Below are 17,816 nucleotides of genomic sequence, written 5' to 3' on the forward strand. Positions count from 1 at the left end.
CTGTTTCTTTGTTTTTCTCCCTATCTTCTACAACCCTTCTATCCAATATCAGCTGGCAGAGAACATTTTGCTCTTGATTAAGGTTAGCTGGGAATGTTTTTGTTGATTGCGTGTAAACTATGTTTCACATTTCTCGAGGTTTTAAAGTATGCCTTTGTCTTAATCCTTCTAGAATAAAGCATGTATGGAGATCAGTAAATTCACATCTCTACCACCAAAACCAACTGGGCATCACAACTCACTGGGCGATGAAAGTGCTGCCTCCAAGAAGGCAAGAGCTTCTTTTGGCCGTGGTTTCTTCAAGATCAAAGGTGGCAAACGGACAGCTAGTACACCTAACCTAGGTGAGCAAGCATAAACGGTTCATGTAGTATGAATTTGGTGTCCATATAGTCATTTATTTTTTGGCTCTTGCCATGTGGGTAACTTTGGCAAAGCAGCATTTATAGAATCGCTACTTTCCCTAAGAACGTTGATGGTCAACCACGTGGAGTAGGATTGAAATCACACATTAACCAGAATGTTGCAGGTGAACCCATGAGTGTTCTGTAATTTGACTGCTTCCCTGGTCATGTCCTGGTGCTAGTCCACATGCTCTCTGATCTCCTGATTGGTATTTGAATCCAAACCTTGGCATTGCCAGTACTAGCCCATAAAACAAAGTAACCGTTGAAACGTTTGGAGACATGCTTGGAACGATTAGTATCTTGCAGCTTACTTATCACCTGGTATAATAAAATATAGCTGCTTAAATAAGGCTGTTTTATACTTTCTATATTGATCAGCATTTATAGTTTATCATTTAACGGTTAGGAATACGAATCATATTGGTAAATAGCTACAATTCATCCCCAAACTACTCTCATTCTGGTGTCTACTTTGTTAAAATGATTACACTGCAATAACTAGAAATCCTGTCTGAATGCATACACATTTTATTTCCCCTTCTCTTCAGTTTGCCGGAGAACTTGATAGATTTGTATGACTGACATTGTAATGTTCAGAATGTGGTTCAAAATAGGATTCAGATTGATAGTTTTGGTATTGATGTTTTATTGGTTTATCAAGAAATCTTTTCCATTTATGGAAACAGATATATATTGGCTGCTTTGAACTTTTTGTTTCAAATAAGAACCTCCATATTTCTTCCTTGCACTATTTTGTATTCATATTTCATTAGGAAAGGTTTTTTACTCTGCAAACCATAAACTGATGCCTGTGAAAATTTACATCTCCCACCCATGTTATTGCTATGTGCATGAGATGGTTGCACCTGATCACAGAAGTGCTGTTAACAATTGTTCAGTCAACTGATTGTTATCTAAGCTTAGTAATATATTTCATAGCCCTTAAACATAAGGGCATGAATCATTTTAGATATGAAGGGAATCAAGGATATGGGGTTAGTGCAGTAAAGTGGTGCTGAGGCAGATCAGCTCCAGTCTTATTGAATGGCAGGGCAGGTGCGAGGGGTCAAATGGTCTACTACTGAAGTAGCTTCATTTCCACCGATCAACAAAATTGTTCTCTTTAAAGTTAAATACCTAAACTTAACTGTTTCTGTGGTCTGTTGTTAATATTGCAAACTTTTCCTGACCTTTGATTGGAGTGGTTTGTATCTGTAAATTGATGTGTCCTTTACCTTGTTGTTCCGCATATTCTGTGCTGCTGTGGTCTCCACGATCATACACATTATCTGGATGGCTGAAGATCGCAGTCGAAGTGCAAGTGCACCGATGCTAGGTATAGTATAGCTGCATGTTTGACTGCACCAATGCCTTGCTATGGGCATTGCTCCAGCTGTTTACTACTTGTCATCCTCAGCAGAGCTAATAGAACTGTGATAGCTTCAGCTGAACAAATCTTGGAGCATTTAGTCAATGCAATATGAACTTTTAAACTGCAAAGCCTGCCTTTAGCTTTGAACAGTGGCTTTATGAAAGAGGAACAGAGGTTCCTGATATAAGCCGCTTCATGTTAGCTCATCAGCATTTGTTTTCATAATTTATTTTTCCATGCTCACTTACTCACTCGCTTGGTCGTGGGCCTGCTGGGTTTGACGGTGCTAATCTTGGAGAGCTTTGCGTGCTCAGTTTGTCAGAGGTGAATTGTATTGCCATTGTTGGTGACATGTTAGAGAATAATAACCTGCACGTGTTAGTACAAGTGTGTTTCATTTAGAAAAGGTCTTCATCCACTTCTTTTTCTCTGAAATTGGTTCATGATACGTTATTTCAGATACCAGGAGCTTAATACTGCTGAAACCCCAGAAGAACTAGAGGGCATAGGTTTAAGGTGAGGGGAGAAAGATTTAATAGGAACTTGAGGGGCAACATTTTTTTTTACACCAAGGGTGGTAAGTATGTGGAATGAGCTGCCAGAGGAAGTGGTTGAGGCAGGTACACTAACTTTTACAAGACAATTGGACAGGTACATGGATTGGAAAGGTTTAGAAGGTTATGGGTCAAGCACTGGCATATGGGAGTAACTTGGACGGGGCATCTTGGTCAGCATGTTTCTGACCTGTATGACTCCATGACTCGTAGAGCTACACACCATGGAGACAGGCCCTTTGGTACATCTGGTCCATACTGACCAAGGTTCCCCATATCCTTCTAAACCTTTCCTAACCACGTACTTGTCCAACTGTCTTTTAAAAGTTGTTATTGTACCTGCCTCAACCACTTCCTCCGGCAGCTCGTACCATTTAAGTACCGACCTGTGTGTGTGTATTTAAAAGAAAAGTTGTCCCTCAAGTTCCTATTAAATTTTTCCCCTCTCACCTTAAACCTATGCCCTCTAGTTCTTGATTTCCCAACCCTGGGAAAAAGACTGAGTGTATTCACCCTATCTATGCCCTTCATGATTTTATACACCTCTATAAGATTACCTCTAGGTCTCCTATGCGCCGAGTCCTGAAAACATCCTTGTAGATCTTTTCTGCACTCTTTCCAGTTTAATCACATCTCTCCTATAGCAGGGGACCAAAACTGAACACAATACTCCAATTACGGCCTCACCAGTGTCTTGTACAATTGGTAAGATCAGATATCTTTATTAGTCACATGTACATCGAAATACACAGTGAAATGCATCTTTTGCGTAGAGTGTTCTGGGGGCAGCCCGCAAGTGTCGCCACGCTTCCGGCGCCAACATAGCATGCCCACAACTTCCTAACCTGTACATCTTTGGAATGTGGGAGGAAGCAGGAGCACCCGGAGGAAACCCACTCAGACACAGGGAGAATGTACAAACACCTTACAGACAGTGACCGGTATTGAACCTGGGTCGCTGGCGCTGTAATAGAGTTACGCCAACCACTACACTACTGTGCCTGCCCCTATTGCAACATAACCTTCCAATTTCTTGACTGATGAAGGCCCGCGTGCCAAAAGCCACCTTCACCACCCTCTTCACCTGTGATTCCACTTTCAGGGAACCAGCTATCTAACACAGCAAAACGTCGACTGTTTATTTCCCTCCATAGATGCTGCCTAACTTGCTGAGTTCCTCCAGCACTTTGTATGTTGCTACAGATTCCAGCAGCTGCAGAATCTCTTGTGTCACCTGAACTCAAAGGTCCCTCTGTTCTCTAACACTCTGCAGGGTCCTACCATTCACTGTGAAAGTCCTACCTTCATTTGACTTTCCAAAATAGAACACCTTGAACTTATCTGCATTAAACTTCATTTGTGGTTCCCCAACCCACTTAGTCAGCTGATCAAGATCCCCCTGTAGTTTTTGATATCTATATTCACTGTCTACGATACCACCTATTTTAGTGTCATCTGCAAACTTATTAACCATGCCTTGCACGAAGAATAGACAGAATATAGAAAGCATGGAAGTGACATTAAAAGAGAAATTAGGAAAGGGCATGGAAAATCCTTCATTGGGCACAGATGAATCAAGGGTGATCAACATGTGTTTTTAAGGAAAGATGTGTATTAACGATAGAATTTTTCTGAGGTGGAAGGTTGACAAGGCCAGTGCATTTAATGTGGTCTACATGGATTTTAACAAGGCTTTTGACAAAATACCACATGGCAGGCTGGTAAAAGCCCATGGGATCTAAGGCAGTGGCAAATTAGATCCAAAATTGGCTCAATAGGTAATAAGAGTCATACAGCATGAACACAGGCCCAACTAGTCCATGCTGACTATGTTGCCCAGCAAGCGAGATGTTTAGGGAGGTGCAACAAGGCAAGGAAGTGCCTGGCAATACTCAATCCTGAAATCATCTTTTGTTTCAAATCCCCTCTCCTCCATGTTCCTAAACCCACTCATCTTCCCAGCATCCCCCGCACCCCCTCCTGGACTCCTCCAGTTCTGGCAGCCCTGATCCATCATTGATGGCTGTCCCTTCAGCTGCCAAAGCCCAGACTCTGAGATTTCCTCCCTAAATCCATCTCTCTTCACTTTTCACATGCTTGCTGGAATTTATTCCTGTGAGCAAGCTTTCAGTCACATGTGGCTTGGTCATTTTATTTGGTGGTAATATGCCTTGGAATATTTTACTATGCTGAAGGTGCTACTTAAATGGGAATCATTGTTGTAGATAGTGGTTATTATTGCCAGGTAATGAGGGTGGCATGGTGATGCAGTTAGACCCGCTGCCTTACAGCTCCAGCAGCCTAGGTTCGATCGTGACCTGGGTGCTGTCTGTGTGGAGTTTGCACGTTCTCCCTGTGACTGTGGATTTCTTCCTCTCATATCCCAAAGACGTGTGGATTGGCAAGGTAACTGGCTGCTGTGAATTGTCCCTCGTGTGTAAGTGAGCGGTAGAATCGGGTGGGGGAATTGACTGGAATGTGGTGAGGATAAAATTGGTGTGAAATGGGTGCCTGATGATCAGCATGGACTTGATGGGCCGAAGGGCCAGTTCCATGCTGTCTGACTCTAACTCTAAAGTGTAGTGGACTTCACGAGATCCAAATAGGTTTTGCCAAGACATAGAACAGTACAGCACAGGAAGAGGCCCTTCAGCTGACCATGATACCAATCTAAACTACCTGCACACGGTCCATTCATGTCTGTCTAAATCCCTCATAAACACTGCTTTCGTATCTGCTTCTTCCACCACCCCTGGCAGCACATTCCTGGCACCCACCACTCTCTGTAAAAGGAAAAAAATACTTGCCTCGCAGACCTCCTTTAAACCCACCTCTCGCATTAAACCTATTCCCTCCAATATTTGATGTTTCCACCCAGGGTAATCAGAATCTTTACCCCTAACTATGTCTCTGCAAAATCCTGGCCTGTTGGTTTCTCTATCATGTATTATAGATATATACGTAGGTATTTTGACCCATCCTGTACCTAGAAGCAAACAAGTGCCTCATCTCAAAGAGGCTCCATTGCACCCACATGAGAGCATGGAAGAATGAATACATGGGTAGCAGCGTGTCAAGAAGATACTGAGCCATCTAGTTTTCCTTGGAAGCCTCGACTTGCTATCATGTAACCTTCTGTGTAAAGGGTATGGACACAGAAAAGTGTATCTTCTGTTGCTGGGAGCTTGATAGGAAACTGCATTAGATTGTATTGTTCTTTAGCAGTATGCTGAAGTACTATCCCTCACTTAACTAGATTAAAGACTAAACTTCTTCGTGAGAATTATTTCGCTCCCCACGACCAAATCACATGCAAGTGTGAGGCACAGGAGTAATTGTCAAATGTGCAATGCATTATCAAGGAGTATGAGTTTGTATCTTTGCTACTGGCTCTGCTGAGGGTGTTCAACATCATAAACAGTAACACAGCTGCTAAGGTCCATTAAAGCAAGACATTTGCAGAGGCAACTTCTGACAAAAATCTTTTCAGAAGTTGATCATTTAAGTGCAATGAAGAGTTTTTAACTTGTGAAAGAAACAGCACAAACCAGCATCCTTCATCCATTTGTGTGAATCATGTACTGTAGTTCACTCAGTCATATTAGCATCTGTAATTTGTAGTGTAAAGTAAAACATTGATGTGGTCTCACATCTGTCCCTGTTCCCTGACCTAATCATCATCACTGCACCACCTTGATATTTCAAAGGGTAGGCATGTAAGGATGTTTATTTCATTGGTTTGCTTGGCTCTCGACACTCCCTTTTTATACTGGGGGAGACTGACAACATCAACCCTCAAAGACTCGCAGTACTTGTTTCAAAAACAGACACATCATGGTAAGTTTTATTTGTTTTTAATGTTGAAGATTATTCAAATTTAAAGCCACTGCATTGGGCTTAACTCTAGATCATTCCTTTTATGTTCAAATTTTCTGCAGAATTTGACCATTTTTCCACAGAATTTTCTTTTCTATTTTATTATATTGTAAGGGAAAGAATTAATGAACTTTTGATTTTTGCAAAAATATATAGCGGAGACGGAGAGAGAATCGGAACAGGTGGATGTTTCTGGTCTTCCACTGCGTGCAGCTGAGGCCGATGGTTGTCAGCTTTTTCCAACCTCGCCAGAACTCAAAAAGAAATCAAAAGGAATCAAAAAGTTATTTGGAAAGTAAGTAGCTTTTAATTACTCTTCAGACCACGGGTGATTCGAAATTGGAGCAGGTATAGACAATATGACCCTCTGATCTACAACTGCCATTCCAAAAGGTCATGTGAATTAATTGGAATATCTTCTGGAGTTTATTTTTAATTGGAATAGTTTTTGTTTGTAAGCCAGTGTATATTTTGATAATTTATTAAGCAAATTCCCTCCTTTTACACTAATTTATCCTAATTATGTAAGAGTTGAGAACAAGATTTACGTGAGGAATTCTGCACTGGCAGTTTCCCATTTTAAAATTGGTCCACGGTGAACACCTAATTGGATGTTTGTTATTTAAGCTCCCTCCTGCAGTATCACTTTCTCTGTACACTTCATCCACCCAACTTCATTATAAAATGTAATTGAGTAACAAAGTATGTCAAATTACTAGTGAACAGTGAAAGTCGTCAAAAGTAATCTGGAGAGATGAACAGTTGATGTTTCAGGTCGATGACCTTTCATCAAAACAAGGAAAATTTAGACATCAAACATGTTTTAAGGTACAGAGAAGGAGTGAAGGGAATAAAGAGGTGGAGACCAAAAGAGACTGAACAAAGCAGTGATGGTGGTGCTGCCTGGTGAAAGGTTGTTCATTGCAGATGGAAGGAGGTGAATGAGGATAAGAGGAGGGAGGGGCAGTAAAAAGTACAACTGGTAAAACTGTGACATACCAAACACTGCAGATACTGGAAATGTCAGCATTAGTGGCCAGAGTGGGGTGGAGAATTGGTGAAGTGACACCAAGCTGAGACTGAAAGGTGATGCTCTGGATAGCTGTCACCCAACCTGCTTCTAGTTGTTTCACTGTAATGAAGACCACATTGTGAGCACTGAATATAATACACTAAATCGGAAGAAATACAAGCGAATCACTGCTTCACCTGGAAGGAGTGGCAAGGTCGACAGAAGAGCTGAATTTAGTCGTAGAGCTTGCAAAGGGTAGGAAGGATAGAAAGTGGATGAATTCTGAAGAGAGATCACAAAGGTACTTAGACTGACATTGCTGAACAAAAGAAGGTGCCAGTTTCTGGAAAACTTGGTTGTATTTTAGAGATGTGCAAGCTTGTTAGGGTTTTAATCAAATCCTGGGAGAGGTGGGGCAGGATCTGGAGCTTGGAAGACCACACATTGCGGATGAGGCCATGAAAGGTATGGGTGATGGGAGAGTAGGGAGGTCTTAGGGTGGCCGCAAGGTGTGGCAATTTAGCCTCCATTTTGGCCTCAGCTACCAAAGTAAAGCAGTCGAGACATGAAATTCATGGATGACAAAGTCACCACAGTTTCCATGACTTGCGATTGAACTGGAAAGTCAATTAGACTCTGTGGATCTCTCTAATCTAGCACTGAAGTGATAGGGCACATGACAACCTCCTGTACTTTTTTTATCATTTGTAATGGAGGAGTGTGAAGGTATGACTGTTGCTGTGCTGCCCAGGACAATAGGAGCTTTGGGTTCATCACTTAACTTGTTTCTTTGGGTTTTTGTACTCAGGCTTAAAAGAAGTCAATCAACTACCTTCAACCCTGATGACATGAGTGATGGGGAGTTCAAGAGAGGTGGAACCAGAAGCACCTCTGGTCCAAAGCTCGGCTGGTCCCGGGATCTACAGCACACTAAAACGTAGGGAACTATTTGAAGTTTAAGCAAAACCTTTGGGATTTCATTTATCTCGCCTCCTATCTGTCACTGCCATTATGTTACAGATTTGCCATTATATTTTGAGACAGATCTTTTGGGGGATGCATGAAAATTATTGATTCATTTCTTCATTAAAAAGGATCCATTGGTCAGTAAAATCAAAGTGGGCAAAAAGAATCCCATAAATATTTGAAGGAGAATGTTGCTGGGATAAGATCATGAGGGGCATAGACAGGGTGAAAGCACAGTCTTTTTCCCAGGGAGAGGGTGCTAAAAACAAGAGGGCAGAGGTGTAAGATCAGAGCTGAGAGATTTAAAAGGGACATCAGGGGCAGCAGCTTCATGCAAAGGGTGGTGCGTGTTTGGAATGAGCTGCCAGAAATAGTGGTTGAGGCGGGCACATCAGCAATGTTTAAAAGCCGTCTAGATAAGTCCATGGATAGGAGAGGTTTAGAGGGCTATGGGTCAAACACGGGCAGATGGGACTAGCTCGCTGGGCAATACAGTCAGCATGGACAAGTTGGGCTGAAGGGCCTTTTTCTGTGCTGTATGACTCTGTGATGTCAGGCAGGATTTGGGGAATGGAACTAACTGGATTACTGTAGAAAAGGCCCTGACTCGATGGGCAGAATGGTTACTGCGACTGAAGGACTATCGTGACCAATCTTCCTGCTGTGTTTGGTATTTCCACTAGTCCTCGTGTTGAATTATCCCCATTACCTAACAGGCTTAAACACCTCCAGATACAGCAGCAAACCTGTCATCACCACCTTGCTAACTTGTTGCCCACATCCTGGCTTGATCACTTCTATAGCCATTCTTGTCCAGGATCCAGTTTCTTTTACTTCAGGTGTAAATGGTTGCAGGGCACACCAGTCACAGGGCTATGGCTATAGATCCACTCCAACAGTAGCCGTCAGATCCAGGAGAGCTGTAAAACTGAACTTTAATCCTGTCAAGGACCCATTGCCCCTGGATCTGCACCACGTTGCACTTCTGAACTTGGTCTTCCTGCCTGGGTATAACTTTAACTTGAAGCCCAACCCTTCCCTCTGCACTGAAGTAACGCAGGAGATATGGGAAGTCTGCAGAGAGTGAGATCTTTTCAAAGAGCAAATACGCCTGGGCATGGTGAGGGCAAATAGAGAACACAACACGCAGAGTAAAGGTGGGTGGGATGGGAGCAGAGTACAAGCAACGTTCTAAAACAGGAACTGGGTGAAGTGGGAAGGAGCTGGTAAGTGGACGTATTATCCGTATGTAAACTAGTTATAATCAATTAGGAAAAATCAAACTAAACCTTGAAGTGGGAGGAGGGGAAGGAGCAGCAGTGCTGTTCCTCTGAGATGTGTGAAGTGTCACCAGCTCGTTCTCACTCCAGAACTCAGTTTGAGGAAGAGTAGAAATACAGGATGCTGAGTGAGACCCTGGCAGGAGGCTTTGAGAAAGCAGTCACAGAACCAAGGATGGAGTACAGGCAGTGGCAGAAGGAAGATGGGCCAATCAATACAGTTGGAAGTCGGAGAAATATTGGCTTATTCCCACTTGCACCTTTCATGTACAAGGTAAAATATAAAAGCAGGGAAACTGAGTTAGGGTGAGATGCTCTCCACTTGCCCGCAGCTTCAACAACACTCAAAGCTCTACATTACTTGAGAAAAGCAGCAGCATCCTAAACACCCGCCCCTTCACCGTGTCTGCAGGCTGTGCCGTCGACAGTGGTCCACCAAGGCTACTTTCCAGTCCTGTGATCTGTTACCAAGAGGGATGAGGGCAACAGGTGCATGGGAATACCACCAATTATAGAATCCCTTACAACTCGCAACATCCTTGAAATATATCGCATTCCTTCATCATCACTGGGCATAAACCCTGGAACTCGCTAACAGTACTGTGAGAGCACCTTAATCCAATAGACTGGCAGTTCAAGAAGGCACTCACTACCTCCTAGTTGAGAGAAACTACAGATGGTCAATGCCCTCATCCTGTCAATAAACATTTTTCTCCCTGCATGTTGCAGAATATGTGGAGTAAACAATATCTGTTGGTGACTTAAAATATTGCCTTTTAAATTACTTGATCTTTAATCTGAGGCATGCAAACAATTTGTCTGCAGTGATCTGGATGCTCCATTTGCAAAGTGGAGCAAAGACCAAGTGTGCAACTGGTTAGATGACCAAGGACTAGGTATATACGTGGGGGCTTCAGGATCCTGGATCACGTCAGGCCAGACTTTACTGCACGCATCTCAGCAGGACCTGGAGAGGGTAAGTTTCTTGCTGCTTGCACTTTTAGAGTGCCTTTGAAATAAGAAAATATCACAATATGCTTCACAGAAATGCAATTTGACACAAAATTGACATTAAAGGAAATGGAGATGGTTGACTGTCGAATATATTAATGAGGAGAGAGATGGGGAGGTGTAGGGAAGAAATGCCAGAGTACAGGGATGGCTGAAGGCACCGCTGCTAATAGTGGGGCAAAGAAATTGGACACAAGCTAGGGGAATGAGACTTCCTCAGCAACAAGGTGTGTGGTAATGGCTCAGCTCAATTTTACAATGAACTGGTCTGGGAGTAGAAAAGCGGATGAACTTGGGTGAGTTTTGGCCTTTACCTGTTTCTACATTGTCTGCCATGAATCAGGTTCTTGCTTCAGGTTCCACCCACCACTGTGACTCGAGCACAGAGGTCCAAGCTAATGCTTCAGCGCATTACTGAGGGACTACAACGGTATCAGAGGGTCGGTGCTGATGGAGTGCTGCACCATTTGGAAGTGGTGAATGAGGTGTTAAACTTTGCACTATCATTAGCTTGAAGCTATCATTGAGGAAGAAATAGCGAGACATCTGGAGTGACGTTGTTCCATCGGGCAGATGCAGCATGGATTCAGGAAGGGCAGGCCCTGTTTGACAAACGTATTGGAGTTCTTTGAGGATATAATGAGTGTGGTGGATCGAGGGGAACAGGTGGGTGTTGTATACTTGGATTTCCAGAAAGTGTTCAATAAGGTGCTGCATAACAGATTTATCCATAACATAGAAACATAGAAAAACCTACAACACAATTCAGGCCCTTCGGCCCACAAAGCTGTGCCGAACATGTCCCTACCCTAGAAATTACTAGGCTTACCCATAGTCCTCTCTTTTTCTCAGCTCCATGTACCCATCTAACAGTCTCTTAGAAGACCCTATGGTATCCGCCTCCACTACCGTTTCCAGCAGCCCATTCCACATACTCACCACTCTGAGTAAAAAAACTTACCCCTGACATCTCCTCTATACCTACTCCCCAGCACCTTAAACCTATGTCCTCTTGTGGCCACCAGTTCAGCCCTGGGGAAAAGCCTCTGACTATCCACCCGATCACTGCCTCTCATCCTCCGTCGCTCCAAGGAGAAAAGGCCGAGTTCCCTCAACCTGCTTCCATAAGGCATGGTCCGCATCCCAGGCAGCATCCTTGTAAATCTCCTCTGTACCCTTTCTATGGCTTCCATATCCTTTCTGTAGTGCAGCGACCAGAACTGAGCACAGTACTCCAAGTGGGGTCTGACCAGGGACCTATATAGCTGTAACAATACCTCCTGGCTCCTAAATTCAATTCCCCGATTGATGAAGGACAATACACCATATGCCTTCTTAACCACAGAGTCAACCTGCGCAGCCGCTTTGAGCGTCCTATGGACTCGGACCCCAAGATCCCTCTGATCCTCCACACTGCCAAGAGTCCTACCATTAATACTATATTCTGCCATCATATTTGACCTACTGAAATGAACCACTTCACACTTATCTGGCTTGAACTGCATCTGCCACTTTTCAGCCCAACTTTGCATCCTATCTATGTCCCTCTGTAACCTCTGACAGCCCTCCAAACTGTCCACAACGCCTCCAACCTTTATGTCATCTGCAAACTTAGTAACCCACCCCTCCACTTCCTCATCCAGGTAGTTTATAAAAATCACAAATAGCAAGGGTCCCAGTACCAATCCCTGAGGTACACCACTGGTCACTGACCTCCATGCAGAATACGACTCTTCAACAACCACTCTTTGCCTTCTGTGGGCCAGCCAGTTCTGGATCCACACTGCAATGTCCCCTTGGATCCCATGCTTCCTTACTTAATAAGTCTTGCATGGGGTACCTTATCAAATGCCTTGCTGAAATCCGTATACACTACATCTACTACTCTCCCTTCATCGATGTGTTTAGTCACATCCTCAAAAAATTAAATCAGGCTCGTAAGGCAGGATCTGCCCTTGACAAAAGCCATGTTGACTATTCCTAATCATATTATACCTCTCCAAATGTTCATAAATCCTGCCTCTCAGGATCTCTTCCATCAGCTTACCAACCACTGAAGTAAGACTCACTGGTCTATATTTCCTGGGCTATCTCTACTCCCTGTCTTGAATAAGGGAACAACATCCGCAACCCTCCAATCTTCTGGAACTTCTCCCGTCTCCATCGATGATGCAAAGATCATCGTCAGTGGCTCCACAATCTCCTCCCTCGCCTCTCACAGCAGCCTGGGGTACATCCCATCCGGCCCTGGTGACTTATCCAACTTTATGCTTTCCAAAAGTTCCAGCACCTCCTCTTTCCTAATATCTACATGCTCAAGCTTTTCAGCCTGCTGCAAGTCCACACTACAATCCCCCAGATCTTTTTCCTTAGTGAATACTGATGTAAAGTATTCATTAAATATCTCTGCTATTTCTTCTGGATACATACACACTTTCCCACTGCTGCACTTGATAGGCCCTATTCTTTTAATCTTATCCTCTTGACATACTTGTAAACTGCCTTGGGGTTTTCCATAATCCTGCCCGCCAAGGCCTTCTCATGTCCCCTCCTGGTTCTCCTAATTTCCTTCTTAAGCTCCTTCCTGTTAGCCTTATACTCTTCCTGATCTCTAACATTACCTAGCTGTCTGTACCTTTTGTAAGCTTTTCTTTTGCTTTTGACTAGATTTATTATAGCCTTTGTACACCACGGTTCCTGTATCCTCTCATGACTCCCCTGTCTCCTTGGAATATGCCTATGCAGAACTCAACAGAAATATCCCCTGAATATTTGCCACATTTCTTCCATACTTTTTCCTGAGAACTTCTGTTCCCAATTTAATCTTCCAATTTCCTGCCTGAGAGCCTCATAATTCCCTTTACTCCAAGTAAACGCCTTTCTAGTCTGTTCCTATCTCTCTCTCTAGTGCTATCGTAAAGGAGATAGTGATCATAATTCTATCACCAAAATGCTCACCCACTGAGAGGTCTGACACCTGACCGGGTTCATTTCCCAATACCAAATAAAGATGCATAGAGTTGGGGGTAATGTATTCGCATGGATAGAGGGTTGGTGAAGCAATGGGAAGGCAGAGAGTTGGGATAAATGGGTGTTTCTCTGGTTGGCAATTAGTGGTGAGTGGGGTGCTGCAGGGGTCAGTGCTGAGCCCGCAACTGTTCGCGATATACATTAACGATTTGGAAGAGGGGACCGAGTGTAACATATCTAAGTTTGCTGATGACACTAAATTGAGTGGAAAAGCAAATTGCGGAGGGTCTGCAGAGAGATATAGATAGGTTAAGTGAGTGGGCAAGGGTCTGGCAGATGGAGTACAATGTTGGTAAATCTGAGGTTATCCACTTTGGAAAGGAAAATAGAAGATCTGATTTTTATTTAAATGGTGAAAGATTGCAGCATGCCTTTGTGCAGAGGGACTTGGGAGTGCTTGTGTACGAATCACAAAAAGTTGGTTTGCAGGTGCAACAGGTTATCAAGAAGGCAAATGGAATGTTGGCCTTCATTGCTGGAGGGATTGAATTTAAGAGCAGGGAAGTTATGCTGCAACTGTACAGGGTACTGGTGAGGCCGCACCTGGAGTACTGTGTGCAGTTCTGGTCTCCTTACTTGAGGAAAGATGTACTGACTTTGGGGGTGGTGCAGAGGAGGTTCACCAGGTTGATTCCAAGATGAGGGGGTTAGCCTATGAGGAGAGAAACATATAAAACATATAGAAACACACAAAATTATAAAAGGGATAGATAAGATAGAGGCAGGAAGGTTGTTTCCACTGGCAGGTGAGACTGGAACTAGGGGACATAGCCTCGATTAGAGAAACAAAGGACTGCAGATGCTGGAATCTAGATGAAACATGATGATGCTGGAGGAACTCAGCAGGCCAGGCAGCATCTGTACAGGAAAGCAGGCAGTCAACGTTTCGGGCCAGGACCCTTTTTCAGGCCTCAAGATACAGGAGAATAGATTTAGGAGGGAGATGAGGAGAAACTGTTTTTCCCAGGGAGTAGTGAATCTGTGGAATTCCCTGCCCAGGGAAGCAGTGGAGGTCACGTCATTAAATATATCTAAGACACATAGATTTTTTGCACAATAGGGGAATTAAGGGTTATGGGGAAAAGGCAGGTGGGATGAAGAGTCCACGGCCAGATCAGCCATGATCTTATTGAATGGTGGAGCAGGCTCGATGGGTCAGATGGCCTCCAGCTCCTTTTTCTTGTGTTCTTATGTTCACCTTTCAAAGATGAGCAGAGGTATTACCTCTGATAGTCTAATGAATTTTTAGCCTTTTATTGACATTACTGGAAGCAGATTACATGCTCTTTATCAAATTCCTCTGTTTGGGATCTTGCTGTATAGAAAGAGTTGCAGTGTTTCCAACATTACAAGTGATTGCACTTCATTGGTTGTAAATCCCTGGGCTATCCAGAGGCCGTGTGAAGTGCTGTGACAATGCAAGACTATAAAGCATTGTAACTTGCCTTTGTTAGAAGAGATGTTCATCTCCCAGGGAATAGGGACATAATTGGCAGGGCTTACAGTCTCTCTCCTGACAGTTGACTGAAAAATGTCCACGGGTCGATTGACAGCTGATGGCGGTAATGAGGCAGAGACTGTGTCAGCACATCTCAGTGCAGGCTAGCTAATTGCTCTTCACTTTCAGTCCATGACTTAGGGCATGAAACCAGCTCAATTGCTTGTTCTTTGTTTCTACTTAACCCTTTACCGGGTCTTTAACAGAATTTTTTTATACATTTTAAAGAAAGCTTTATTCATAATAAAAAAAATCTACAAAGGAAGAAACAGTGCAAAACAAAACCTTAATATTCGTGGTTGTTACATTCAGTAGTGTAAACTTTAAAGGGAAAAAAAGCATAAACGAACATAGCACCGTTGCCACTTATGTGGCTCCCTGAGATGATACGTTGTTTGAGGGGGTTCCCTACCCAACTCAGCCCCCCCATGTACAGTAGCAGAAGGAGCCCAGACTGGTCCTTCCCCACAGAGACTTGGCACTGGCTGCACCGAGCTTCAGTGCCTCCCTCAGCACGGACTCCTGTAGTCTGGACTGTGCTAGTCGGCAGCATTCCCTTATGAACATCTCGCTGTGCTGGGAGACCAAGTTTCGGGCAGACCAGAGGGTGTCTTTCACCGAGTTGATGACTGTCTTTAACAGAATTATTATCTACAGGATATATTTCCCAAATAGCACAGTAGTCATGAACTGTGTTAATGCAGGGATATACTAATTCAGTGCCTGTTACAGTAAATAGTTGGCAAAGGATAACACACTTTAAGGATCAGTACATGCTTTGACCATCTATTTGTGCAGGAACTTGGCATCAAGCATCCTCTCCACAAAAAGAAGCTACAGCTAGCTCTGCAGGCGTTTGGCTCTGAAGAGGAAGATAACAAGGGAAAGCTGGATTACAACTGGGTCACAAGTGAGTAGGATGATCTTTCTCACCCTTTTGCATATAGAAACTAACAGTTGAAGAATCTAGACTGACGTTTATTTATTGCACCAGGACATATTCTGTTGTTTCTGGGTCAGCTGGGGCAGGGAGTGGTCGCTGACAAGAATAATATAAAAGAGAAAAGACTCAGTTTAACTGACTCTTTGAAAGCATTTAAAACCGAGGGAATCAATTGGAATGTTTGGAAGTGGGAGGGGTGAAAGGGTAAGGCAGCAAGAAATCCCTCTTACTGACCACATTGTTTCCTCTCAAAATACTTGGTGTCTGATCTGCTTTATAAAATGAATTTTGTAACAATGTAAATCAGAGTGAATTCAAACGCTGGTGCATTTGCTGCCAGCCTGCCTTCCTGGTGCCCACACTCAGCAGCTTCTGATGTGACTGAGGATCCCTGACAAAGTACCAGCCCACAGGGTCTGAAAACGGAATGACCTCTGGTGGTATTTGTTTGAAAAGGATGCAGAGGGTTTGGAACTATTTCACAAGCCTACTCACTGTCTCTGTGTACTTTGAAATTAAAATTAGTTACAAAACAACTTGCTGTGAAGTCCATTAGCTCTGCTCTTGCATTTTCTCAGTCTACTGACAGGGCTAGCAGTTTTAGAATGTGCATTGGATTTTGTTTTGAACATGGACACAGTTCCGATCTACTTTCTTTTCCATTAAAACAGCAGTATGATAATTCATCCCTTTTAGGATGGCTGGATGACATTGGGTTACCCCAGTACAAGACTCAGTTTGATGAAGGAAGAGTTGATGGTCGAATGCTCCACTATATGACTGTGGTAAGCAAATTCTTTGTTTTGAATGCAGGTATTTGTTATCATTAAAAGTGTAAATTAGTTAATTTTCAAATCCCAGGCAATTTAACCACCACAATAATTGCTTACATTGGTTACGGGTACTCTTCCAAGTTGCTTAAAGGAATAAAATAATATCCTGCATTAAGGCCAAGTAACTGGACTCTGAGTCTACAAGAAAACCCAACAAAATATTTCAATTAAAAGCTAACTTTTTAATGAAATTACTTCATGGGTGTCTGATGAAAAATGCTAACTAACCAATGCAATAGGAACCAGGAAATTATTAGCTGGTGAGCTGACAGGGGCAGGGAGATTATTGAGAAGATTCTAAAAGATGATTTATTCCCATTTGGAAAAGCATGGCCTTATTGGGGATGGTCAGCATGGCTTTGTGCGGGGCAGGTCCTGTCTGACAGATTTGATTGAGTTGTTTTAAGGAGGTGACAAAGATGATTGAGGGTAGGGCAGTGTGTGTTGTATACATGGACTTTAGTAAAGGATTTGACAAGGTCTCTAATGGTATGGGATCCATGGTGTGATTGTAAATTGGATCCAAAATTGGCTTGGTCGTAGAGAAGAAAAGGAAGTGGATAGATCAGTTGCAGATACAAGTGGAGAAATGGCAGATGGAGTTCAACCCGGCCAAATATGAAGTGCTGCACCTTGAGAGATCAAATGTAAAGAGACAGTACACTGTTAATGGCAATACCCTTAACAGTGTTGATGAGCAGAGGGATCTTGGGGTCCAAATTCATAGCTCCCTGAAAGTGGCTGCTCAGGTTGATAGGGTGGTAAAGAAGGCGTATGACACGCTTGCCTTCATTAGTCGAGACACTGAGTTCAAGAGTCAGGAAGTTATCCTGCAGCTTTACAAAACTTTAGTTAGGCCACAACTGGAGTATTGCGGAGATACAAGAAATTCTGCAGATGCTGAAATCTGGAGCAATACACAGAATATGCTGCAGGAACTCAGCAGGTCAGGCAGCATCTGTGGAGGGAAATAAACAGCCGACGTTTCAGGCCGAGGCCCTTCATCAGGATTGGAAAGGAAGAGAGCAGAAGCC

At 43.3% G+C, this 17,816-nt stretch overlaps 2 protein-coding genes across 8 annotated transcripts in view; one reads left to right on the plus strand and one right to left on the minus strand.

Annotated features, from left to right (window-relative positions):
• Nucleotides 1-17,816, minus strand: part of LOC127578273 (NADH-cytochrome b5 reductase 3-like) — a 644,669-nt gene that overhangs the window by 592,209 nt on the left and 34,644 nt on the right. The window lies entirely within an intron of this gene.
• Nucleotides 1-17,816, plus strand: part of ppfibp1b (PPFIA binding protein 1b) — a 165,049-nt gene that overhangs the window by 136,667 nt on the left and 10,566 nt on the right. For 2 of the 7 annotated variants that reach the window (XM_052030068.1, XM_052030071.1), the window contains 8 exons: nt 53-82; nt 173-344; nt 1,711-1,743; nt 6,366-6,504; nt 8,030-8,158; nt 10,293-10,443; nt 15,805-15,916; nt 16,646-16,734. In XM_052030068.1, coding sequence (XP_051886028.1) covers nt 53-82; nt 173-344; nt 1,711-1,743; nt 6,366-6,504; nt 8,030-8,158; nt 10,293-10,443; nt 15,805-15,916; nt 16,646-16,734 — 855 coding nt within the window. The remainder of the gene's footprint in view (nt 1-52; nt 83-172; nt 345-1,710; nt 1,744-6,365; nt 6,505-8,029; nt 8,159-10,292; nt 10,444-15,804; nt 15,917-16,645; nt 16,735-17,816) is intronic. The other 5 variants (XM_052030073.1, XM_052030070.1, XM_052030074.1 and 2 more) reach the window with 3 other exon arrangements.

This window comes from Pristis pectinata, chromosome 15 (assembly GCF_009764475.1).
Source record: "Pristis pectinata isolate sPriPec2 chromosome 15, sPriPec2.1.pri, whole genome shotgun sequence".
Lineage (NCBI taxonomy): Eukaryota > Metazoa > Chordata > Chondrichthyes > Rhinopristiformes > Pristidae > Pristis > Pristis pectinata.